Consider the following 25,292-nt stretch of genomic DNA (forward strand, 5'->3'; position numbering starts at 1 on the left):
CTTTGTTAATCTGCTGTTAAATTGCCTAAAAGCAGTTCTCAGCAATGTGTTCCTTAAAAATTGGAAGTGTCACCAATTGCGTCAATGCAAAAACTCCTGCCAGCCACCTTTACAGGTGCCGGAGCTGGAATAATAGCCTGAGGACACTGGGATTATATCTGAATTTGTGGCCTTTGGAGTACACATTAGTGGAGGGATTGAAGGGGAGAGGAAAAAAATGAGTTTGACATCCATATTTCCAGAGGTAGGTCAGGAATCTCGAATTGAATTAGGATTGTAACTGTGAGGCACACGGGGTGCTACACTGCCATTTTTCATTATTCCTCCATAGGAAATCTACACCAAATGTTTGTTCACAGGTCTTACCCGATGTATCTGTTTCTTCCATCTGAACAAGGGAGCATGCTTTATCCTGTTGTGTTTATGAAATGTGTAGGCAGCTCAATTCCCACGTAGTCCTTCAGTCCAAACAGAAGTCCAGCTGATAAGAGCTGCGTGGCAGCCCGACAAGCAGAGTCCCCCAAGTACGGAGAGCATTGCCTTCCCCTTCCTTCATCCCATGAAGGAAAAGGTGCATCCTTGGTGGACAGAGATACCACTATGGCAGACCCCTTTATTTCTAAAATGCACAGCATCCCAAGTCCCCTCCCCACACACCTTCCTGGTTATGGGAATTGTCATTGATCATGCTGCCATCCCCTGTGGCAGAGCTGGTTGAACAATCTTCATCTTGCACATCAATATTCTTGACACACATCTTAAAACTTTGCTCGTGCATATCTACCTACTGTTGGAAAAGCATCAAAAGGGTACAAATATCACTGTTTTTAGGGTTGTATCAAAATTATCTATCAGCTTCCTGGCGCCTTGTCCCATTTGTCGTATTGATGCTATCTACCAAATCAAGGGCATGAAGTTCCTTTAGAAATACATTGGCAGCTGGGTAAAACTCTATTAGCCTTGGTGAAGAAGGCTGCAGCCCTGATTAAAGATGAGTTCTGGGGTTCTTGTGCCTGCTGTTACAGTCAGGAAGCGCCCGTTGTCATCACCTGACAAAAGGCTGCTTACAGGAGGGTGTTCCACCTCATGTCTGCAGGATGGGATGACCTTGGGGTGGTCTTCTCACTGCCTAGGAGCTGGGATGCACTGTGAGCTGGGGACAGTTGACTGCCCGTTATACCATTATGTGCTACATGATGTAGCAGCAGTGCTCCCACACTTTCTGCTGACACCCCAGTACTGTACAGAGGAATCTCTGGCTGTACTCGGCCATGCTTTGCAGGGCCTCAGAGGACTGAGGTATTAAGGGTCTGTGTTCTCCATAAGAACCATGGTGGATGCTTCTCCTTCTCAGAGATCAGGCAGCAGAGGAGCAGCTCTTTAATGCACGTATAACACATTCATCTGCCTCATGCACTGAAACTGGGATGTCTCCTTCGCACTGCAGGTTTTTAGAAGGCAATGTATTCAGGTTGAAACTTTGCCCACATACCATCTGCTCCTGCCTTATCTTTCTTTGACAGGAAAGCTGCATATGTAATGTCCACTTGGCTTTCATAGTGTAACGTAAAGTTTCAGAGGTCCCAAGCAGCTCTTGCAGCAAGCTCTTGCTCTTGTTCCAAAGTGACAGATCCTCAACAAAAATCAATTCTAGCTTCATAGCTATAATGAGCTTGACCCACTGCCTATTTTTTTTAGGTTGACCACAAGTTCCATCAGATGTCTGAGGCCTATTTGCAGATATTGATGCATCCTGCAGATTGTCTCTAGCCATTGCATAGGAAATCTTAAGATCTTGCAGGTTTGCTCTCCATGCACTGTGTTTGGTACCAAGGTTGGAGCTGTGAATCAAAAGACTGGCCTGCATACACCATTGATAGCCAAGGCTGCCAAGTTATGAAAATGAGTTGTTTCAGGTTTTTTTAGTTGCTTAAGGAGGATGATGGTTATCAGAAAGCTCTTCTTTTGTGAAGGCATTGCTTTGGAGTAGCAGCAGACTCTGTTTACTCAAAGGGGGGGGAAAAAAAGTGGAACCTTCATATGCAAATGATGGCATTTGGAAATGTCATATAGCTGCATCTACATATAAATAAGCTGCTCTCTGAGCGCTGCATTAGCAAGGCTACTTTGATATAGAAAATGCATGATAGTACACAAAGCAGAAACAGCAGTACACCACTCAGTCAAGTTTGAGTTTTGTTCCTAAATCACCACTTAACGAAGTTAACTACTGTTGCTCTGTCAGTGCTCTTAGTAGCAATGCTGAGTTTGCTCTAGGGGAGACGTTTAATGTTTGTAAGTGATGCATGGGGCTGCACAGCAGGGACAAAGGTTCCGGTCCTGCACTGGGGCACTTGGAAAGTGCAAAAATTCCTCCTTCTGGAACACACTGGTTTGGACCTGGGAGATAGCACGTTATGGTTCCTGTTCCTGTTCTGCTCTTGTCCGACTTCTGCCTCGCTCTGCAGAGTTGTCTGCAGAGATGACCCAGTTCAGTCATACAAAGAAGTAACTTCTGCCACTAAAACGTTCATAAACAGGGCTGATGTTTTCATCTCTGTTTAGCCTGATATTAAAGAGCAAATTATGAATCTCCAGCAGAGTTTTTCAGAGGGGAGGATGCATAGAGAGAAGCCATAGTCCATTTTTTACCACCTCCAGCACTGACAGTGGAGGAAAGCATCTGCACCTCTCACTGGAGGAGAGGTGGATGGCCAGGAAGGCGAGCCATCTGCTGGGCCATCGAGGACCTTCTCACTGAAGCAGTGCAATCTGCTCTGCCCATGCTGTGCCACGGGTGATGGATGCAGCCTTTGCCTTCAGGCGTGCGGCCTAATTGGAGGGAGCCTTACAAATCTCCGCACTGACACCAACTTTTTTCCCAACAGAATTACAATAATGATAATGTTAACTCATCCTCTTAAGGGCTCTGTCATGAGCTGCCTAAGGAGATCACAGAGGAGGATAAAAAACACTGTTTTTATTCCTTTACGGGCCCAGCTGCTCTCTTGGTTAGTGAGCAGGGAGGGAGCAGCTCCATTGGGCCAGTGTTGCCTCTCTTCTGCAGGGAGACCTGAGTGACAGGGGCATCAATGGCAAGCCAGAAACTGGCTGAGTTAGCAAACCGAGGGATTTAATCTATTCCAGGAATGGTGTTAACGCAGATTTATTCAATCCTGGTACAAAAGAAGAAAGCACAAACTGTCAGGTCCCTTCTACCCAGGGCTTTGATGCATCTACAATAAGGCCTCACGCTATTACATTTCACCCATAGAAATGATTGCAGGTCCTGAGACCTGCCCTCACAGTGATGGTCTTCAAGAAGTCTAGTTTATTCCCAGAAGCATGGGGAAGTGCCTTGAGGACAGCCCACACAGAGACAATATGGGGAGCTGAAGGCCTCCTCAGTTCTGCAGTGAAAACCTAAGAGGACCCAATGGTGGGCAGCGTGCACCCAACTTGGAACCATGCAGTGATGAACCCAAGTGTGGATGTGTTTTGTCACCTCTCCTTCAACAAGAGGTTTTGTACAGGAAAAAGATGAACGGGTTGCCTGATGTCAAGCGGTCTTTTCCAATAGGGAAGAACCATCCACAGGTGCTGCTAGTAGAAGTACTCTTGCATTTCAGAAGTTTAGAGTTAGCTCTGACGTATATAGCTGACTGGCTTAAAATATTACGTTGTCCATTTGATTTCTGGGGGCTATTAGTGTCTTAATTCATTCACTTCTGTAATAAATGATGGCAGCATTTTGAATAATTACAATACACTGCTGCAAAAGAGAGGACACAATATTTTTTTTCAAGTATATTAGAACATCCTACCATCATCTCAAATGTAAAAAGCACTAGATTATTTTTAAAAAGGGAAGTGGATGTTAGCTTATTCCAGGAAAGTCATTTGCATGGGGACATTTAAAATTAATAAATTACTGTGTCAAGCAAGTCTGTTTTGTGCCTGAGAAAAGAAGTGAATGTAATTTAATTCATAAGGATCCGTTTCTTTTTTCCTCTTGTTGAAGTAGCTAATGTAGAGATGGTATTTTTGTGCACTTTGTGTAGGAGGATTAGCCTGAAATGCATACTTGGGTGGCTGCAGGATGCGTGTAGCTGAGGGTTACAGCATACTGGTGCCAGCCATCATCATCTGACATCTGGTGTCCCTCCTCCACGGGCTTCCAAGGGGAGTGGGCTGGTGAATCCCCTTTGGAGTGGCAGTGAGTACTTCCTCCACAGTTTCCAGTCCAATGCCTACCGAAACAGCAGTTGTCAGGCAGATTCTTTCACGTATTTTCTTCTTTGTGAAGAGACAATATTCACAAGATCTCCAGCAACAAGGTGTTAAGAACGAAGTACTTTGTCAAGATAATTAATAGGTCAGAGCAGAGCAGCTGCCAGTGAGGAAGTAGGGCTGTGCTGGCAGACTGCAGAGCCAGGATTTGTCAGGATGCTTCTTCATTGCTAGTGAGGAGGAAGCCTGCTGACGACCCTCTCCCTCAGAGTTGGTGTGTGGCCTCAGTTCCTGTTAGGAGGAGGAAGGTGTCAAAAACCCTGCTAAAGCAGTTTTGAACTTTCAGTTATGACACCGTTTCTACTTCATTCCTTCTGACTTTGCTGTAGCGTATTGAAATTTCTGCATGTAGTGCAAGCGTTGCTGGGTTGAGGTAATTTGCTTTTCTCTTAAAAAGAGTAGCAGATGAGGTCCATGTCCTGTCCCTTGGTTTATGCACAGGATAAGGTCTCCCATTCCCAGCCAGTCTCTCTCACAAACCTCAGGGCATCCTTCTCTGGACCTTTATTTAGATTACAGGTAAGAATAGTCTAACCAACATGATCAGACAGATCAGAAGAGCTTTGTTAAGTAAGTTCCCAGTGCTGTGCTTTGCAGCATCCTCGTGGGAGGGCTGCCAAGGGTGTAGAAAAGGGGAACAGATTTCCAAAAAGGGTTGGGAAGGTTAAGGATGTATTTTTGACACAAAAATTCCTTCCCACCCTATATAAATCCCCTGAAAATGTGACATGAAAAGAGTCAGTACCTCAATATCATTGAGAGCTTTTGGCTGCCAGTGTGACTGACCTCAGTATTATTAAAAGATTTAAATTATTAAGTCAGTTCTCCATAACTGCTGTCTTCAATGAGGTAGGTGTCAAAATAGCTTTCACTGCACATCATTCACCATCTCCTCTTTCATTTGATAAAATTTATGTATTTGCGGGACTTTCCGCAGCATTGACTGTACACAAGGCATTAGCACCACACTTCAGCCAATATTTTAACATATGGATGTGACCTGTCCATTATTATACCCATACACACTAAATACTAAGATGAGGATTGACAGACTGTGGCTCTGCACTTGGCTTGCCTGAAGTCACCTGGAATTCCACGTTTCAGCCAGGCTCAATGAACAACAGAACAATAGGATTAATAGCCCTGCGGAACTGATTGTTAAGTGCCTGGCAGGACATAAGAATCCTAGTTTTGACTAGGTTTTAATCTCTCTTTTTCCCAGTGGATTGCAGGAATTTAGGCCTGGAAGGAATTTTTAGTGCACTTCAAGAGTATTTCATGTGATCTTCATCAAGGGCATTAATGGGTTTAATTCCCCTTTGCCAGAGGTGCTACTCAAGATGCTCCGTGCCTCTGCTTTGCTGAAGAATGGGAAATGCCTTGTTTTTGTCGCTTGCAGACTCAGGTCGCAACTGGACAGACTGCTTCATGGTTTGAGTTTTAGCCTTCACTGAGACCCTAGCTGAGAATCGTCTTGGAGCTCTTTCAGCTTCCAAGAACCTTGAAGAAAAGACGTATGGTTAAGCTGGAGGTTAAAAGTATATCTGAAATAATTCTTCCAACTTTTTTATTAAAGGGAGAACAGGAACAGACAGATAAATTAAGGAATTTAGACAAGATAGCTTTAAATAATTAGTTTAACTTTTCAAAGAATAATCCATCAGGAGAATGAAGATCAGTCCCAGTGGGGAAACTTAAGGCCCCAGCTTCCTACCCCAGCAAAAGAGCTTAGCATCTCCCTGCCATCCACAGAAAGGCCGGAGAGCAACGTGCAACCAGAAGGAGACTTCTAGCAAGAAGACGATAAGCGGCTTCGGTATATACAAAGCAGCATCTGGCCTCAATGTGTTTAAAAATAATCTGTTTTGACTAGTGAATCTTACATGATAGGCTATCATGTCATGTTCTGGCAGTAACAAAAGATGTGCACAATATGAAATGTCATGTTAGGCTAAAGATGCGGAAAAAAAAAAAGCGGCAGAAATGCACAAGATGTTGGTTTCATCAAGCTGGCATTTTCTGTCAGAGAAACGCTCCGAGTGAAAAGTTTCTGAATACTGTTCATCTGAAGGGTGAGGATGTATTTGTTTTTAAAACAAAAACGAGAAGCAGTGTGAGGACAGTGGCAGGAATTACATTTGTCCGCAAATAGGAAAGTGATGGAGTCAGTTCAGGTTTTTCATTAGGCTTTACATCTCTCTGTACCAAACTCTTGTCTGGCTGAGCTAAACTATGCTTTTATTGCAGTCTGCCTAGTGAGTGACTGAAATGGCAGATCAAATGAATTCTTGTGTTTCTGTCCCCTCTCTGCCTTTAAGTTCAGTTTCTCTCTGTTTTAGAAGGGTCAGCAGTCAAAATGGGGCACTGCAGACAACTCGTGGCTGAATGTGGTATATATTTACCGTGCACTTGAGGTATAATTACACAAGTTCTTGAAGATCCTAGATTTGTGTGAAAGTATGCTGGGGAATCTTCTAAAGGAAATTGTTCCTACCTATTCGGTTGCTGGAGAAGGAAAAATCATTCCTCTCTTCTACAGCCTACATGCGATAGAAGCATCTGCATTCCCATCAGTTCCTAGCACATTAGTCTGCCCTGAAAATGACAATTTCTCTCACCATTGATGTGTGCCTTAAGAAATCAAATGGCGCCTTACTGTTTTAATAGTGCTGCTGGCTGATTTGAGAGAGGAGGGATCTTCGCGATGGATCCCAAGCACATTGGGATCTCCTGTGTGCACCAGGTGGGTCCTTTGGTGGCTGGCACGTGTCGCATTTGGTGATATCAACCTCGTGGAAACCTGGCTGTATGGCCTGTTCTCCTGTAAGCCAGTGCAAGGATACGAATTGAATTTCCTCTAGAAATTAAGTGCTGTTGATTCCGTTTGTGACTCTATAGGCTGTGCTTTTGTGTTTGCTTCAGGTTTCTTCTTCAAGTTAAGAGAAAACAACTAGGGCTGTGAGATAAGGCTCGCTTCCTCCTTTCTCTTCATCTCTAATCTCTTCATCTCTCCCAAAGAAGAGGATTTAGTGCTTGATCCTGAAATGTCCTAAAAGTCCTAGAGATGAAAGAGCCGGCAGTGCTCTAAAGGGATGTGAAGGCTGCCCTGTCATTCATGTTTTCTGGGAGCTTGTTCCTGTCTGTCTTAACACAAGGGCAGCACAGCCTCCTTTATTAGTGCAAGTTGTCAGAAATTTTTGAAACTCTCCTTGGACAGCGGCGAAAGGAAGACATTCTTTCTGAAGCTCTGAACTCTGTCCTTTCTGTGTTGAATTCTTCCCCTTTCCCATGCAGCCAGGTTAACGCTGCCTCCACCTGTGTTCACAGAGAATGCCAACAAACTGGAAGAGAGCGCTCGAGGGATCTACATCCCCTGTCCAGAGCACTACAACGGCTTCTGCATGCACGGCAAGTGCGAGCACTCCACCAACATGCTGGAGCCATCCTGCAGGTAACCCTTTGCCTACCAAGGAGGGAAGGCTGCTTGCGCACAAGTCTTGACTTAGCTTCTCTAGAGTCAGTGTGTTCTCTATGGGAAGTGGAGGTAACCACGCCCTTTGTGCCACAGAACACATTAGACTTAAATTATTTAACAACGTCTGTGGTATCTGTGGCAAAATGGTATTGAGTCATGCACAGTTGCTGGTGAAAACACTCAGTAACCTTCAGTTGTATGTAACTAATTTTGTAAAAGCACTTCACAAAGTGCACAGGCGGCTGCTAGGTAGCCCCCGCAGTCCAGAGAAGCAGATTGCTGGGGATTTGAGTGGGAACAGGGTGAGAGAGAATGGGAAGGGCGCTGCCTGTTCCCCAGAGTCAGAGGGAAGTGTTGGGCGGCCCGGGGCGGATGGTTGCAGCACCAACAGAGGGCTTTTTATAGCATCCAGACAAAATGTAAATGCTGTATCCGCTTGCAGGAACATCTAATCACATTTCATATGGAACTCGAATGATTGCTTATCACCTCCTTAAGGGTAATCTGCATAAGGAGCCATGACTAGGGCTTTCAGCCCTCCCTCATCTCCCCAAAGAAAGAGAGAAGTCTAAAATACCATGTGCAAGTACAAAATGGATTCTCATCCTGATGTGCAAATGCTGGATGAGTCCTGGTCCTCTGGGCACCACCCGGCACTGCTTCTGCTGTTGGCTTGCACAGACCTCAGTGATGCTGAGGTTTGGAAGCTTTCCCTTAGAGAGGTCAAGGGAGGCATCAGTGCTCTTGCTAGGACCCCATCCTTAAAAAAAAAAACATATAAGCTTATGCTCAAGCCACTGATATGGGTTTTTTTGGGGTTTTTTTTTTCAGATATATTTTGTTTCAAAGTGCTTCAAAATTAACAATATGTGTAACTGGGGAAAGTATTTTTTGTTTCAGATGTGATGCCGGCTATACTGGACAACACTGTGAAAAAAAGGACTACAGCGTTTTATATGTGGTTCCAGGTCCGGTACGATTTCAGTATGTCTTAATAGCAGCTGTGATTGGAACTATCCAGATTGCTATCATCTGTGTTGTAGTCCTCTGTATTACAAGGTCAGTATCTCAGATATTTGTAGAACAAGAAAGAACTTCTTATTTTCCTGCTTTATACTCTGATTATACAGACCTCTGCTGTGACACTTGTGATAACAAATGCTATTTAATTCACCAGCAAACAGGTGATCTCGTCAGGTCCCACCAGCCAGTGCTCCTGTTACTGTTACTGTTGTTTTTACTTCCATCTTAATCAAACTTAGCTAGTGACGGTGCCTGCAGAAAATGAAATTTCCTGTTTTGTATTCAAATGCTTGGACAACTATTGTTCACATAAATAAGGGGAATATAAATACAACAGCTGGATCAACACTTAATAAAAATAATCATATCCCCATCTGGTTTCCTCAAGGGCCCATTCCCTTAGTCCTAATCAGGCGACACAAACAAACTTTTAAGCCTGTTTGCAATCCCAGTGATTAAATGATTTCATTAGGCTTGTATGCGTGTTCACCAGGTATTGCATGTGCTTACAGTCTTCTCTAGACGGTGGCACGCTGAGCCGTGTGTGAATCTGTTCATTTTTTAATGAGGAAGAAGAGTTTGTTTGAATGTGAATGACAGCCCTAAGGTGGTTCAGAGGGGAGGGATAAATTCAATCTCTCTATACATGCTGCTCTTCCCCACTGAACCACTTTATTGTCTCAGGGTGTTCTGAACTTCAGGCATCTTCAGGCTTCTCTCTGGAATTACAAGGTTAAATTCACTCAGCTGGCAACCCTGGTACAGGACTTTCAGAAATAAATTTCTCTTAAAAAGAGAAGAAAATAAAAGCCAGGTGTCATAACTCTGTAGAAAATAACATTTCTAATGTATTTCACTCCTTGTGTTGCATTACCTGACTGGAAGACAAACATCGCATTTCCTCCAGGAAGAGACAAAAAAAAAAAAAGGGTTCATAAATCCTTCTGTGGCCTCAAGGCATAAAATAAAACCATCTGATAAAACCTAGCTGGTTTTTGGCCATTGCCTCAGTGCTAGATGCCAGAAGGGGCAATAGATAATATCGTGGTGGCATCCACAGAAGTCATTTGAACAACCAGAAAGGCAGTGTGCAGGAAGAAAAAGAAGGCGGTGTACTGACTGATAATGGAGAAAATGCTCCGTGTCATTTTTTTGAGTGACTCTGGTTTCGTCACCTTCATCCAGTAGAGCAAATTACTTCATACTGAAGGATGAAGACAGTGCACTCTGAGCGACCCGGCACTGCGATGCAAATTGCCCATCACCCTGTTTTCCTTCATAGATGTTACCTTCTCCCACAGACTTTGTAACCAAGTTAATTTACGATCTTTTGACTTCTCTCTGTAATGCGTGTAATTACTGCAGAGTATCCTCCATCCCAGCATAATGATTTGAGATACATTTGCAAAAGCATAACCGTAAGTGGCTTAAGAGAAATCCGTGTGACAGGAGAATGTTGTGGCAGCAAGTGCATAAGTAATTGAGTTTTTGAAGTCATCTGCTTTGGAGAACCTGGCTGTGCTGGTTTGAACTCCCTGTCCTGAAAAACACTGAAGCCACCTTCACAGGTTCCTGGGAGAAAGCAGGGAGAACCATCGTCCTCACACGAGGAGACTTCCAAGTGTAGAAGTACAGCAAAAGACAGCCAGAGGTAGAAGTGAAAGATGATAGAAAATAACATAGGTATGGCTGAGTGTCATAATGATTCTCAGCAGTTTTCTTTATGGCTTTGCATTTTTTAGTGCTTTAGTAATGTTTAGTCACAACAGCTTATTTATGGGAAGAAATAACTTAATTAAAAATGAATGTGTAATGCATCTTTTACCTGCTATGAATCTCATTATGAGTGAGTCATGCTTGTGAGCAGGCTTCCGGGGAGGGAGGCACGTAGGCTGTGCTCCACTGCCTCAGCACCCCAATGTGTTCGTAATTGAGTGTATCCCCACCACCACACACCGCAGAGAAATTTGGTTAGTGAGCTAAGGGCCAAGGTAAAGCTATCACTTAGTTTTCAGCAGATGATAGCATCTAAAAGACTGGTTAAATACCAGCATCCCACAACACACCTGTAAGTCTGATAGCACCACGTTTAAGTAGTTGTGGTATCAGTACTTGGCCCCGGTGTCTTTTCAGAGCACACCTTTGCTTCCATTGATTGGTACCGTAGTGTATTTTGCAGTTAAAATGGGTATTTTTGGTGAAGTGGTGGTTTTTCATGACCTCTATACGTGAATCGATTTGTCTCAACCTTGCACTACCATATGGGTACTGTCAGATTTTGGAGAAGCACCTCCTGGGTGTTTTTCTTCTCACTTCCAACATCCTCTCACCTCCCAGCACACGCAGCCACGTGCCCCAGGGCTGCTGACCTTCCCCAGCCACCGTGTTTCTGATGGAATCAGTACCACCAAAGGCTTTTCCCGGGTCACAGGTGATGTGGAGGAGCTACTGGCAGCCTGCTGTGCCCCACGGGGTCCTGCTGTGCCACCGGACCTGGGTGCTGCAGAATGGAACTGCCCTGTGTTTGCTAGCAGTGGCTCCATCACAAGTGCCTTATGCTGAAAAGTTCAGTCAGATTTTTGGGAGCAGGCAGCAAGTAAAAAGTTCATTGGGAAATCAGAAACCAGCTCAAGTCTGCATTAGTTCCTAATGAGAGCTCTGCCATAACCTCCGAGAGCACTGGGAAGGCAAGCTCATTTTTCCCCTAGTAATGATAGCAGCTGGCTTCCAAGAAAGGAAAAAGGCAAAATACAGCATACGGCCATACAGCTTCTCATGAGGGGGTAGTCTTGTTGGCTTAGAAATGAGACAAGTCGGGACAGTCTGACCCATATTATGTTAGGCGCTTATATAATTGTGTTTCAACAATGTGAAATGCTCCGTGAGCCCTCGTGCTCATCTCGCCCTTTGGATGGAGTCACAGAACTATAGCATCATTCGCATTCAACGTTGAAAAGAAGCCCTAGCCCTTCTGATGGGGAGGGGTCACTAAAATTTAATTTCACTGCATTTTGCTGCTCAGTTAGAACCATGCCCAAGCAAGCCCCGCAGCTGATGCTGCTGCTTCAGGTGCGAGGTTGAAGCGCGCCCTTGCTAAGGAGCACCGTAGAGCTTGGTCCTGTTATTTATAAAAATAGCTCAACCACTGCTGAGCACCACGGTGCTGTAGCAAGAAGCGGCGCTCTTGAAGTTTCCCTGCTGTATTTTTGTCGAAGGTTTGCTGTCTTTTCCCCTGGCAATACAGAGTGAGACAGAAGTTCCACTTTAGCGCTCGCATGCGCTGCTGTCACAGCGTGTCCCCAGCAGGGAGACTTGTTCCAAACTGCGTGCTCTCACCGCTCTCTTTTCCAGGAAATGTCCCAGGAGCAACAGAATCCACAGACAGAAGCAGAACACGGGGCACTACAGTTCAGACAACACGACGAGAGCATCGACAAGGTTAATTTAAAGAGCGCATGTTTCCACAATGGCAAAACTAACTGCAGAGAGCTTGGACTACAAAATACAGTATTATAGACAAAAGATTAAGACAAGATCTACACATGTTGCCTTGCATTTGTGGTAATCTACACCAATGAGAACATGTACTACAGCTATATTTGATTATGTATGGATATATTTGAAATAGTATACATTGTCTTGATGTTTTTCTGTAATGTAAATAAACTATTTATATCACACAATATAGTTTTTTCTTTTTCATGTATTTGTTATATATAATAAATACTCAGTGATGAGAAAAAAAGAATTGGCTTTCTTAAATTTGCTGTATCTCATAGCTGTGTATAGTCTTGGGATGTTGTATGTGGACACTAACAAATCTCTTTTTTTTTTTTCTTTTTCCAGTTCTAGTGGCAATTTTGAGTCTACTGAACTCAGTAGTAGGGTTTTGAGTTGGTCCAAGATCAGCGACAATTATGGATGTGGGAAAGGTGAAGAATAATTTAACCTACATTGAGGAGGGATAAAATATTTCAGATCCGGACTCAACTACATTTCATCAGCTGCCTTCTCCCATACCATCTATCTTTACTCTCCCATAGCTTAGAAAGTCCTCGCCTTCTAAATTAAGTCCCAGCTGAAGGGGAAATGGAAATTCTTGGTGACTGCTTATGGGAGTGACAGGGGTAATTGTCTCCAACTGGGAGGGAGTAGGGGTCTGCCAAGGTGAACCCTGATAGCATGCATTGCAGCATCTCCAACTGGTCACTGGAGTGAGTGAAAATTGCTTCCTACTGTTGATTGAAAATTATCAGGTTAAATAAGTTAATAACATAATAACAACTGAATGCCAGCACAGTTTGTACCTCATGAACATGCTGATATAATTTATTTTTTCAAAGAGAACGTGAAAACCACTCAGAAAACACCTTATGAATAACTTTATGGGTGACCCTACTCTATTAAATGTAATGAACTCAAATGTTGCCTATACCTTGGGAAAACAAGGGCATGAGTTTTGTCACATCCACATTGTGGACAAGATGCAGTTAATTCCACGATAGTCCAAACTCTCCAAAACTCTTCTGAGAAGCAAATATTGTTCTAGGTTGTGCTCTGAATGTTGAAGGCAGAGTGACACTGAAGGGCACCGAGTCGTCACTTCACTCTGCTGATGGACTGTTGGATTAATGGCATAATTGAACTAAAAAACAACTTGTAGTTCGTGCCTCTCCTCCCGAAGAGGCTTTGCCTAAACAAAAGCTGTCCATGCCAAAAGTAAGAGGTCCCTATTTTTTGCTATCATCACTCATGAGAAATTGCATTTGGGTCTCTGTTGGGCCTGGGGTTACTCAGGATGGTGGTTCCTGAGTGAGTTTCCATCTCCTGCCTTCAGCATTAGCCGGATCACTCATAACCGTTGCCACCAGCCCCGCTGGTGACAGCCCACCCCATCTGGCACCCAGACATGGGAGAAGCGCTATTTCTACTCTAACATGGCTTTTGGTTCCCCCATCCCCAATCTGCTTTAAAGTGAATCCATTGCATGATGTTCACACGCTCTCAGTTTTTGTCTTGTTCCGGGTTTCTTGAATTTTTAAAGGTAATAAAAGGCGATTGGCAAGAGCTGCTTCCCGGCACCTGGTCTGTGCTGATTGATGGGAGTGGGAATGCGGTGCCAGGGCAGGCAGCAAAGTCACTGGCCCTGCCTTTTCTGTGTAGTGCCACAAGGAATTCCCAAGCAGCCCCAGCTGGAGAGCTGTTAGTGGCTGCATCCCCAGCAGCAGCACCTCCGAAAACAGGGCTGGTTTTGAGTACTCGCTGCAGACCTGAAGACAGGAAGAGCGGTGATGTTAGCAAAGCCCCAGGGAGGGCTCTCTCCAGCAATAGAGACCTCCTTGTTTGTGCCTCTGAAACTGAACTTCAGCATGCCGGTGTGGGCGTGCAGGCCAACAATAACTGTCTTGGGGGTTTATGGAAAGCAGTGGAGATTTCTGCATCAAACGCATCCAGAACTTGAATCAAAGCTGGACGTGAATTTGGAGAACTGGGCTTTGAGTTGCTTTCTTCCTTTCCTGAAGGGCCAAGAGCATTCTGAGCTGGCACACTTTCCCATGCTGCTGTACTGAGAACCGAGGCAGCCACAGTAGCAGGGTTTGGGGCTGGGGGCAGGATTTGGTACGTCACCAGGAAAAAGGACACTGCAGTTTGTGGAGGAAAAAAATCAGTTTGATTGCTTGGAGATCCATGGGTCAAAGCTGGAAGTGATACTGGCTGCTTGAGGCTGCTACTGAAGCTGAAAGATGCTGGGAGCAAGAGAAATATTAATTTCATAGGTATGGTGGTTAAGAATTAGACAAGAGGCAAAGCCCAAATGCTCTCCCCTTAGGCTGCTTCTCCAAGCACTGTGCCATCTCCTGTAAACACCCCAGTCACATTTGCAGGTATCACAGAATCTTAGAATGACTTGGGCAGGAAGGAACCTTAAAGCTTATCTAGTTCCAGCTCCAACTCCCTCCCCAGCCTCCTCTCCACCATGATGCTTTACTTCCGAGTTCACACTTCTTCATCCAACACTAGTGAAACACTGCGTAACATAATTGAAGTAATAGAGGGAGGCTGGCATCCTGTTGTAGCCGTCATCCCCTTTAGCTTGCCTTCTGTACCAGGGAGAACTGTGGTTGCCTCAAATATTAACATGAAAATTAAACATGAGATGCTGAATATTAGATAACACAGAATAGATAATAATTGGGGCCGCACTTCCTTGCTGCAGCAGACATTAGGCAGAACGAGATGGGGTGAACTCTGGACTAGCTTCCCGGTGCCAGGCCCAGCAGCAGCATGCCAGGGCCACATACACATCTATACATACCTATAGGTGCGTGTCTATGTGCCCCACACAGGTGAAGCGTGGGGCCAGCAGTGGTACGCACTGCGTAGTGCTGCTGCCTGTTTTGCAGAAGTTGCTCTTGAGAAAGCCTCCTCTTCAAAGAGTTCTCTCAAGCGTCTTTGAAAACAAAATGATTAAAGGCTCTCGCTCCTCTCATCTGACATCAGACGCGTCTCGCTCTGCAGCCGTGCTCTCACCCTGATTATGCACGCCTCGCCATGCTCTGAGCTCCGTGTGCGAGTGGAAGTTACACTGCAATTAGGGGCAGGCTCGTTACTGCACATAAAGGCCACGCCCCTTGCTTTTACCCATGGCTTTGTGGCTGGTTGCAAGGTATCTGCAGGCATCGTTACCTATCGGTGTGGAGGCAAGGTGGGGCTGAGATTAACCATGAATTGGGTTGGGTTGGGCTTTTCCTCCAATAACTTCAGCGGGTCTTGGTGGTACATGGAGATCCTCTGCCTCATCACAACTAGGCCATCAGAGCCATTTTATCATTGATAATGTTTTATTGAGAGATACGGTCTGGATGAACCCAAATTTGGCTGGCTGAGCCCATTAGATCCTTCTGTTTGACATGGAAGCCAAAATCTCTGGTCTTCACCCCGCGTGCAGATGGCCACTGGTGTGGTGTTAGACAGGGCTGATCAGCACTGCAGGTGGACAGAGACCTGTGCCGTGGCACTGTTCTCCATCTGACATAGGGCTGTTCGTATTAGGTGGGCTTAATTTATTTCAGTTGCTGTTTGATTAATAGTTTCATCCCAGCAGGGATGCTGAAAACAAAGACGCAGTTTTTCTATTAAAGAAAAAAAAACAACACACTTTTTCTGTTAACTTTTCCCCTTTTTTTCTTTCTTTCTTTTTTTTTTTTTTTTTTTTTTTGAATGAGAGCCACAAAGCAGTAAAATATTCTGCAGTCTCACACAGAAGCAGCTAAGGCAGCACAATAAAAATAAATCTAAAAAAATAGCACACAGGGAGTCTGCCCTATAGTCTGTTCTGTGTTCCAGCCCCACAGCAGCCTCCCACCCTCGGGCTTGCTCAGGGCCCCTTAAGGTGCACCCAGGGATGACTTCACATCTGGCACCCATAGGTGAGGTGTAGGTCCTCGGGGTGCATCCAGCCCTGCTTTGTGGTCAGTTTTTGGGGAGCTCCCAGCAGTGTAGATTAATGTGAGCTGGGATAGAGGCCATTGATAGCACTCTGCATGGTTTACATTTTCAAATAAAAAGGAGCTTCTTGTTTAATGGTTAATAAAAATGATGACTGCTCCCAGGGCACTGATTCTGACAGATGCAGAATGGGCTAGAAGGACCAGCTACAAGGCACACGGGAAGATGAAACCCATCTCTCCTTCTTTTTTTTTTTTACTTTTGTGTGTGTGTCTTTTGGACTGTTGAGCACATCTCCACCATCATTTGCAAATTAATTGGTAATGTAATTCCATGATGCTACTGCTGTCACAGAAGCCACGCACACATGATGGCCAAGGCCCAGCAGCAACAGCACAGTGGTGGATATTGCACAGGAGTTCCCTTGCAGTTGGTGCTGCTCTATACTCAAGTGTCTGCTCTATTCCCTGGAGCCATGCCTGGAGCCATGCCTTCCCAACAAACAGCCCTGCACTGTCATCCTCCTGGCAGCCCACTGTCCCGCTCTGAAAGTTCTCAGCAATCCAGCAGTTGCATCAGTAGGGGATTTGCTGAGACTCTTACTTAACTAAGCACTGTCCAAAGTGCCCCAAGGCCTGCGCACACGTGGGGCCATCCAGTAGCAATCGTTATTGTCACGGTCATGATCAGCTGCCATCATTCTCCCAGCAATAAGTCCAGATGTCTTCCCACCAGCCCTTCACACTGCAGTGCCAGTGCAGCACTGTCACGAGGACCGGTCCATGCCTTGCTCCCCGCGTGGAACGACACAGTCATGCAAAAGTACATTCTTTAACAATCAAAAGACAAAAGAAAGGAAGGGTCATGTGGTTGGACAAAAGTGACTAGAGCAGCGCATAAAAGAGACAGGAGATGAGGAAAGAGAACATTTTAGTTTAAGTGTTCCATCATTATTAATTCATTTGGTGCTTTTTATGATAATACCGATCATTTGGAATTCATTTGGTGTTTATGTGGATGTCATCTCAACTTCTGCAGAAATTCCAAAGTAATTCAGCATTAATGTGCTATTAAACATTGTTACCAGCCGGTACCTTCATTACTTCACCAGCACAGAATAGGCTTTTTTTCCTCCCATTCTCTGAATTCAAACTCCAGCGTTTATTTTGCTTTCATTAGGGTTTTAAAACATAATGCTCCCGTTTAAAAATTCTCCTTATGCTACATCAGTGTCATCTGTTTTGATGGCATCAAAACCATGCAAATAAAGGAGGGATTAATGGTGATGGTTCGTTTTGCCATCAGTGTCCAGCTGAACAACAGCCGACGGAGCACAGACCACGGTCAGTGCTGGGGTACAGGGAGCTGAGGTGGAGGTAAGATGGGGATGACACCTCCTGGTCCTCCATCACACATTGCCTCAAAGAATATGGCTACGTGGAAGTTAGAGGAGCCTGGCAGCGCTCACTTGTCTGTCACGTCTGCAAGGGTTGCCATTAAGTCATAAACGTGACAAAGATTAAAGAGTTTATTAATGTTATTAAGACTTGAGATAAAACGCTGTGCGTCACAGGGTCTCTCTCCCTCTCTCACTATTTAATGAAAACATTTTCATCACTTTCAGAATCTATTATACCAAGTATTCATTTCAGGAATCCTAACATGATTTTATTTTAATTAGAAAAGATGTGGCAACCACCTGACAGCAGCACAGCGGAGCACCTTCCCCTTCCCCACAGCTGCCCGAGCAACCCCTGGGAGCTGCATGGAACCACAACTCATCAGCCCAGGGACTTGCTTCCCTTTGAACTTTTCAACCAGACCGACTTAATTCACTCATTTATTCTGCAGCCTGATTTACTGTTAATTTATTTTGGTGAGGAAGGTATCCTGGCTTTAAATTCCAATCAATTAAAGGGGAGGACTTCAAGTTTTGGCTGCACAGTGTCTTCATGACGTGCTATGTCCCAGTTTAATGCCACACCGAAGCACTTCAAAACTCTATTACTTTTACCTAATATAACAGCACATAACTGCAAATTAATTTCATGCACACAAAAGATTGCTTTTTGCAAACGTACATTTAAGAGCCAAATTTGGGTAGAGCAAGCATCACCTGTCGCTTAGCAACAGTCATGGCATTGCTGAGTAGAGATGCAGAGCTCAGGGTGTCCTGTACTCCAGGTCCTGCTGTCCTGCAGGTACTGCTGGCCCCTGTTTCAGAGATTGAGATTTGGTTAATTCTCTCTTTTTTTTTAAGTATTTTTTTTATTTTTTTTTTTTTTAGAGGAGTGCCCAGTTTTAGGGATCTTTAAAGTGCAGTAATAACTCTGAGCTGTTGATGTGAAGGCAATGGGAACTGCTGCGTGCTGTGACCATGATGGTGACCCCAGTGCACCGCCGCTGCCTCAGCATTTTGCACTGACGTCTTCTGAAAAATCTACACTTAAGTCTTTTGCACTACACCCAAGGCTAGGAGGGGAGGAAACGATGACAGTAAGGCTGTCCTGAGGGTGTCCCAGTCTGCTCCACAACTCCTGAAGCCATGGGAAGAACCATCCCAGCCTCAGGCTGCCGCTCCCCTTGCTGTCCTCACCTCCGCCCTGCCCTGCAGTGAGCAGCCATGTACTGCTGCTCCATGCCCGGCTTCCCGTGGCCAGGCACACAGCCAAAGGCATCCTTCAGCAGCCCGCAGAGAGGGGACCATGGGCCAGATCCTGAGCATTAAGGCCATTACACGGCATCTCTGTAGGCACAGCTAATTGACAACAATGAATGCCGGTTCTGCAATCAAGGACAGATTAGCAGTGAGGGCAAGCACGTGAGGCAGGAGGTGCTGCCAACAGCCTGGGCTCGACTCTGGCAAGGCCAGCAGGTTTGGCAAGCTCCGCAGCACAGAGACAAACTGCAACAGCAGGCACGGGGCTGCACCTTGGAGCAGGTGTCCTCCAGCATGAGCAGAAGTGTGAGGAAAAGGTGCTCAGAGCCCTGGGGTGGGTGCAGAGGGGCTCCTGCCAGGTTGCCAAGGTTGGTTACAAGTGGAGGGGTGGCACATCTGAGCCAAACACATCGTGCAGAACAGGAAAACAGATGCACAGAGCTCCATAAAAGTTGTAATGGGTTCTTTCAGTTGTGGAGTAACATTCTAATGGGATGTTTTAAATGGTTTTCCTCCTTCCTCTGTGGCTTTCATACAGACTATAAATCTGAGCTTCCGACTATCACCCACCACAGCCAGGATCCCAGCAAGGTGCAGCATGCAGGGCAGGCTGGCATGGTGGATGGCACAGAGTGGCATGCATGCACCTCCTCCCTCTGCTTAGAGGTGCCAGAGAATGTGTGCCAAGCAGGCTGCTGCTCTTTCCACAAAGAACCTTTCAGAAGTCTATGGAAAATGTGTTGAGAGAAGCACAGTCAGTGGTGTCTTCGGTTTGTGTGAGTCAGCCAGTATGTGGCTGCATTAGACTCTCTCCTCCTAGAGATCTTCCTGGCAGTAGGGATGCTGATCAGCCAGGAACAGCCATGTCTGGTAGGGAAACATTACTTAATAAGGGCAAATAGTTTCAAAAGCAGCAGCAGAGTGTATGCAAAAAGTATTGATTTTGATGCCTCCAGAGACTCTGTGCTGATTAAAAGGAAATTAAAAGGAAAAGAAAAATTAACAAAGGAAGCAATTTTATCTAGCGTACTGCAATATTACTTTCATCTGCATTGGGTTTGCTTTCTCAAGAAGGGGCCTGGGAAACCAGCACGGGAGAAAATGTACCCACAGCACTCACTCATTAGAGACACAGCAACAAACTCATTAGCGGCAGCGATGGCTGCATCCACTGCTTGGAGCCCTGCCACAGCCCTGATGTGCCAATGGGGATTGGCCTGGCCAAAGTGACAGACAGGTCTGCTGGTGGTCCTTGGGGGGAAGAGGACCCAGTCTCACCTGACCTGGCCGGCTGGCCAAGTCATGCTGAGCTTGGTTCATACTTGTGACGAGAAAACAAAACCAGAAATAAGTAAATATCTTTTGAAAAGAGTTTCCATTAACTCTTTAAAAGCTGACACAATTCACTCACTGAAAGCTTGCCTCTGAGAAGCCATCCTAGGTGGGCATTATTCACCCCTAAGCAGAACAAAGGTGTCAAGGGACATCAGCCGTCTCTTCTCAATATCCATCACTGCTGAGTGCCAAACCGTTCCTCAGGCAGTGTTCCAAAATCCCCACTTCTCCCAGTACGATGGAGAAGAATGCAGAGATGTGCTATTTTCCCTTTAAAAGCAAAATCCTTTCAAACCTAAGAAAAAAAAAAAATAATGACACGAATTTCGCATAAAGTGGCACTAGTAGAGCTTTTAAAAAGAGACGTACAAGGCAACAGGCAAAAATACAGAGATCAGAAGCCGACTTATCTTAAAAGGCCATTTTTACATGAGAGACAGAGGAAGGAGGGCGGCAGGGAGAGGTAACCAGAGCCTGAACAATATCGGAGAGAAGACCAAGGTGCAAAACTAACCTCTTCCTGATTAGAAGTTGTACGGCAAAGGAAACCAAGCCATAGGCAGCAGTTTGCTGGCATGCTCCAGGGTTTGTGTTAGGCAGGACAAGCTGGCTGTCCTTTGGGGAACGGCAGGGGATGGGACGTGCCTGGGCTTGGAAACAGGATGGAGATGGGCAGCAGGCAACAGCCAGGCCAGGGAGCACTGAGCAGTGCAAGATGTAAGCTGGCACGATAACCACCATCAAAGGCAGTCCAAACCGGGCTGTCCTGAAGGCGGTCAGATTTGTCGTGCGAGCGGAAAACTATTAAATTGAAATTATTAAAATAAATTATTAGAATGATTAAATCAGAAGACTTTAAGCTCCTACAACCTGACATTTCATGTGCTCCAATTGTCTAAATATTACCGTATTTAGTAAGTGGAGAAGACGTGGAAGTATTTGCTGAAATATTCCACGGAGAAAATTCAATTATTTTCTTTTTAGCCTGGATCTGCTCTTCTCAAAGCAGCCAGCGACTCACTGCGAGTCTCCTGCACCATCCGTCTGGCAAATATCTTGAGTGCAGCTCGGCCAGAGGCTTTATTTTTAATCACTTCATTTTTATTAACACCCACGCTTCTACATCTCAGGATGGAGAGCTCTCAGATGCAGGATGCTCATGAATGTGGCTATGGGAAAAGGCACAGAGATGACGCTGGTCCTGCTGGCCTGGTCCTCTTGAATCTCATTAAAGCTGCAGAAGGAAGCTACCGCTGGATTGACCCAATGACACTGAAGGCATATGGGGAAATGCATCTTTAAAATCACGCTGCCCCTTTATGTTGTGCTACCTTGAAGTATGCGCTTCTACACTGCAGGAAACAGCAGATGGGGTTTAGGTATCTTACAACAGCCAGTTTTTGTTGGAGTTTTTTTTTTTGCTGTGCATGAGAGTGTAAAGCTAAACAGCATCTAGAATGGCAGTGCTGCACCTTGCTTGCCTTAACTCACCAGGATATCCTCCAGTGCCTGGAAATCATGCAGAAAGAAGCAAGCTCACCAACACTCCATAGCATTGTAAAATGCCACAGAGCAGCTCTGATGCTGAGTGCATAGCAGAGCGAGTGGCGAAGTTGAACAGACATGTTTAGCAATCAGGAAACAGGCTTTTATCTACTTATTTATTTGCTTTTTGTTCACTACTGTGAACAAAATTTTTAGGAGCACTTTACAAAATAAGAAGTACTGAGGCTATATCTCTTCAGCCCACTTTTTAGCCCTGTCCAAGTTACAAAGCAAGATCCCCATGCTCAAAGCTCGGCTTCACACTCGGGTTCACCTGCAACCTGGGGTATGGCAGCTCATAAAAGAACACTTAGAAAAACTTCACTGCTTATTGAGTAAACAAGCTAATTTGCAGCTTGACATTATAGCCGTGTCCTATGCAGATGACTTTCTGCTTGTTCAATATTTCTGAATAAACACCCGTACTGGCTGCGCAATAATAAATAGGATATTAATACTAGGAGCCAGGAGCTGATTTAACCTTTTTTATCTTCTAACCTCAACAGGGACTCTGAAAAATATGCAGCTTTTTATATAATGAAATTAGCAAGTTTTCAATAGCTGAAAATTATGCCCATTAAGAACCAAAGCCAGACAGTCTATAGCAGATCCTGCTCACCTCTCTTACAGGGTTACCGTGAGCAGCCCCAGGATCCTTGCCTTGATCACATGAGACAGCTCTGGGACGTGCACCCAGAGCCCAATGCTCTTCATCCTTTTCATGCCTTCTTGCCCCATCATCACTGCTCATCAGAAGGAGTAACTCAGGTTGACATCACTCCTACCAGAGACGGGAGCTCCTGAATTATCTAAGCACAAACCTAAATACTCCCTTTTAAAGGATAACTGATCTACTAAAAGCAAGTATTGTTTTGGACATGCCATGTCGGATTTATAACGCTTCGCTTTGCATTGCGCCGTTACCTCCCGCAATGTCATTTGAACAACGCCAAGCACCATGACACAACATGACAGCTACCGTGGCAATGAGGGAGAGATACTGGCTGTTTTCCAGCTCCGTGGTGGCTCCCCCCAAGCACATGATTCAAGGGACAGGAATGGCAGTATGTCTGCGGATGGAAAGTTACACGAGTCTCCCCAGCTATCCGCAGAAAACATCGCCTAAATTCACCTGCTTTTCACATAATTAATGTTACATTTTCTTCCATTACAGGTGATTTCATTATCTTCTTCTTCCAAACAGCTTGATCACGAGGGAGGAAAGGCTCCACCATCAGCTTTTTACCAACAATGAGGTATGTGCCAGATAAAGGATTATTCTTTTTCAGCGTAATCCTGACCATAATTCCCAATTTCACCTTACAAAAACTCCCCTGTGTTGGGGAGAAGCATCATCCTGAGCAAAGCCCTGCACAGCAATGCGGGAACACACTGCCTCTCCAAGAAGGTTGCTTTGGCCAATGTCCCATGAGAAATTCCTCAAGATGATAAATCACAGAGAAGATTGTAATAAAGAGTGTCCTGCCATAAAAAGTAACCACGTGCATTCAGCAACAAACTCTAAAATCATTCTGATTTTCACTCTCTTCTAGAGGAGAGAGAGCAGACAGGGTAGCTCTGCTTTTCACTAAAAGCCATTTCCATTTTTACAGAAAGGTCCAGGAAAAAAAGGTGAAGCCATCTCTGTTTTCATATACATTCTCAAACTGGGAGGGGAAAAAAAAAAAAAAAAAAAAAAAAAAAAAAAAGAAAGAAGGAAAAGAAAAAAGAGCACATGCTTTTAACAGAAGCTGACATCTTTGGAAGAAATAAAAGCCAATCTTCCAGTTGGAAAGGGCTTTTGCTCAACAAAACACACACGCCACCAGAAGAAGTCCACCAAGCTCAAGTTCCCTAGTGCCAGCGTTCACACCCATCACAAAAGCCTGAATGTGGGATGATGCTTAAAGGATCGTGCTGGTTCCTTGCTCCAAAAGCAAAGCCAACTCCAAGCAAGTAGCCATGCTCCATTCTGCAGATCCTACTATTTTCCACATCCGTTTAATATCAGCTAGCTCCTCTTAAAACTTTGTTATTCTGATCTGACTCGCTTATCCTGCACCGTGCCCCACATATTCTCTATATGAAAACAAGAAATTGGCAAGTCCAACCTGCCCATATGCCATTCAATTTGAGTCTGCTGGTGTCCTGACCTCACTTTTGTCCGAGCTGCTTAATGTCCAACCCAGCAGCTGAAGAATCCTCCTGTACTTGAAACTAAGGAAGCTATTCTTTTCCCCCCTCACATAAACTTAATTTGCTTTTCAAAGAAAAATCATAGTTTATTATTGGGCTCCTCAAACATCTGAAGAAATACACAGAAAATTCTTGGCACATATGGTATTTTTATGTGGCTTATTTTTTCACTTGTCTACAGGTCTGAGCAGAATTACTGCTGTTTGGCACACAGCAAAAGGAAGTCTCCTGTGCATAATATGATTTAGTCTAGCCGATAAAGTGAAAGTGGATTTCTTGGTGGCATATTAAGTTCCGCTGGATGCCATTTGCACAAGAAGCAAAATTGCAGTTTCATGTTCTTTTATGATGATACATTTCCTGTCAGGCATCCTCATCTTTTTCTCTTTCCCCAAATATTAAAATCTCTCCCAGCGGTGATTCTCCAAATCTCCCATTCCCATATATTTGTTCTCCTGCAACAACCCCAATTTGTACAGGGCTGGAGCAACAGCCCTTTTCTACATGCAGTGATGAGCAGCCAGCAGATCGAGTGAGACCAAGAAGGCCACACAGAGACAGTTAAGGATCCCCAGGGCTGAGTTCTCTGTACAGGGACAGAGAATCATAGAACCACCACGGTTGGAAAAGACCTCCAAGAGCATCCAGACCAGCCATCCACCTGTCACTAATACTTCCCACTAACCATATCCCTCCGTGCAACATCTACACGTTCCTTGAACACCTCCAGGATGGTGACTCCACCGCATCCCTAGGCAGCCAGTTCCAACACTTAACCACTCTTAGTGCCAAATGCAACGCAATAAATGAATCTCGGTGTGATTTTTATAGCGCGCCACAAAATGGATGCTAGCAGTTTTCCCATCTAGATGGCCTCATACGATGCCGTTACAGACAGTGGGAGCTTTGATCTGAAATACGAGGATGATGTCTACAGTCCCTGCAGTCCTTCTCTCCCCTATTATCTCCCCTCTCCTTCCCTCCTGCCATATAGTTTTACATATTATTCTGTGGCTAATAAATTAGTAGCAATGCTCCAGCATAAAACATTTATTACCCTGAGCATCACGTGACTGATGAGTGAGTTAACCTCAAATTTCTGTCTGTACAATTCACATACATTGATTTTACATGAAAATCACTCTTGACTTGCAGGAGATGACCCTGATAAATTTAATCTCTTTAATGCTTCTTCATTCTAAATGTAAAATGTTTTTCTCTCTGAAGTTTCTCACCAGTAAAACCTGCAACACAAGTTGGCAAAAAACTCCTCTGCCATCATTCCAAATTGATCAGTAAAGCTTAAAAAACATAAAATCA

At 44.8% G+C, this 25,292-nt stretch overlaps 1 protein-coding gene across 2 annotated transcripts in view; it reads left to right on the plus strand.

The window, feature by feature from the left end:
• Positions 1-12,731, plus strand: part of TMEFF2 (transmembrane protein with EGF like and two follistatin like domains 2) — a gene marked incomplete at both ends in the record, with an annotated part of 106,055 nt that extends 93,324 nt beyond the window's left edge. The window contains 4 exons of one of the 2 annotated variants that reach the window (XM_079539027.1): positions 7,618-7,741; positions 8,666-8,824; positions 12,140-12,226; positions 12,635-12,731. In XM_079539027.1, the coding sequence (XP_079395153.1) occupies positions 7,618-7,741; positions 8,666-8,824; positions 12,140-12,226; positions 12,635-12,731 (467 nt within the window). Of the gene's footprint in view, positions 1-7,588; positions 7,742-8,665; positions 8,825-12,139; positions 12,237-12,634 lie in introns of those variants that run through there. The other variant, XM_079539028.1, reaches the window with a different exon arrangement.
• Positions 12,732-25,292: the final 12,561 nt, after the last annotated feature.

Source organism: Tetrao urogallus (assembly GCF_951394365.1).
Source record: "Tetrao urogallus genome assembly, chromosome: 8".
Lineage (NCBI taxonomy): Eukaryota > Metazoa > Chordata > Aves > Galliformes > Phasianidae > Tetrao > Tetrao urogallus.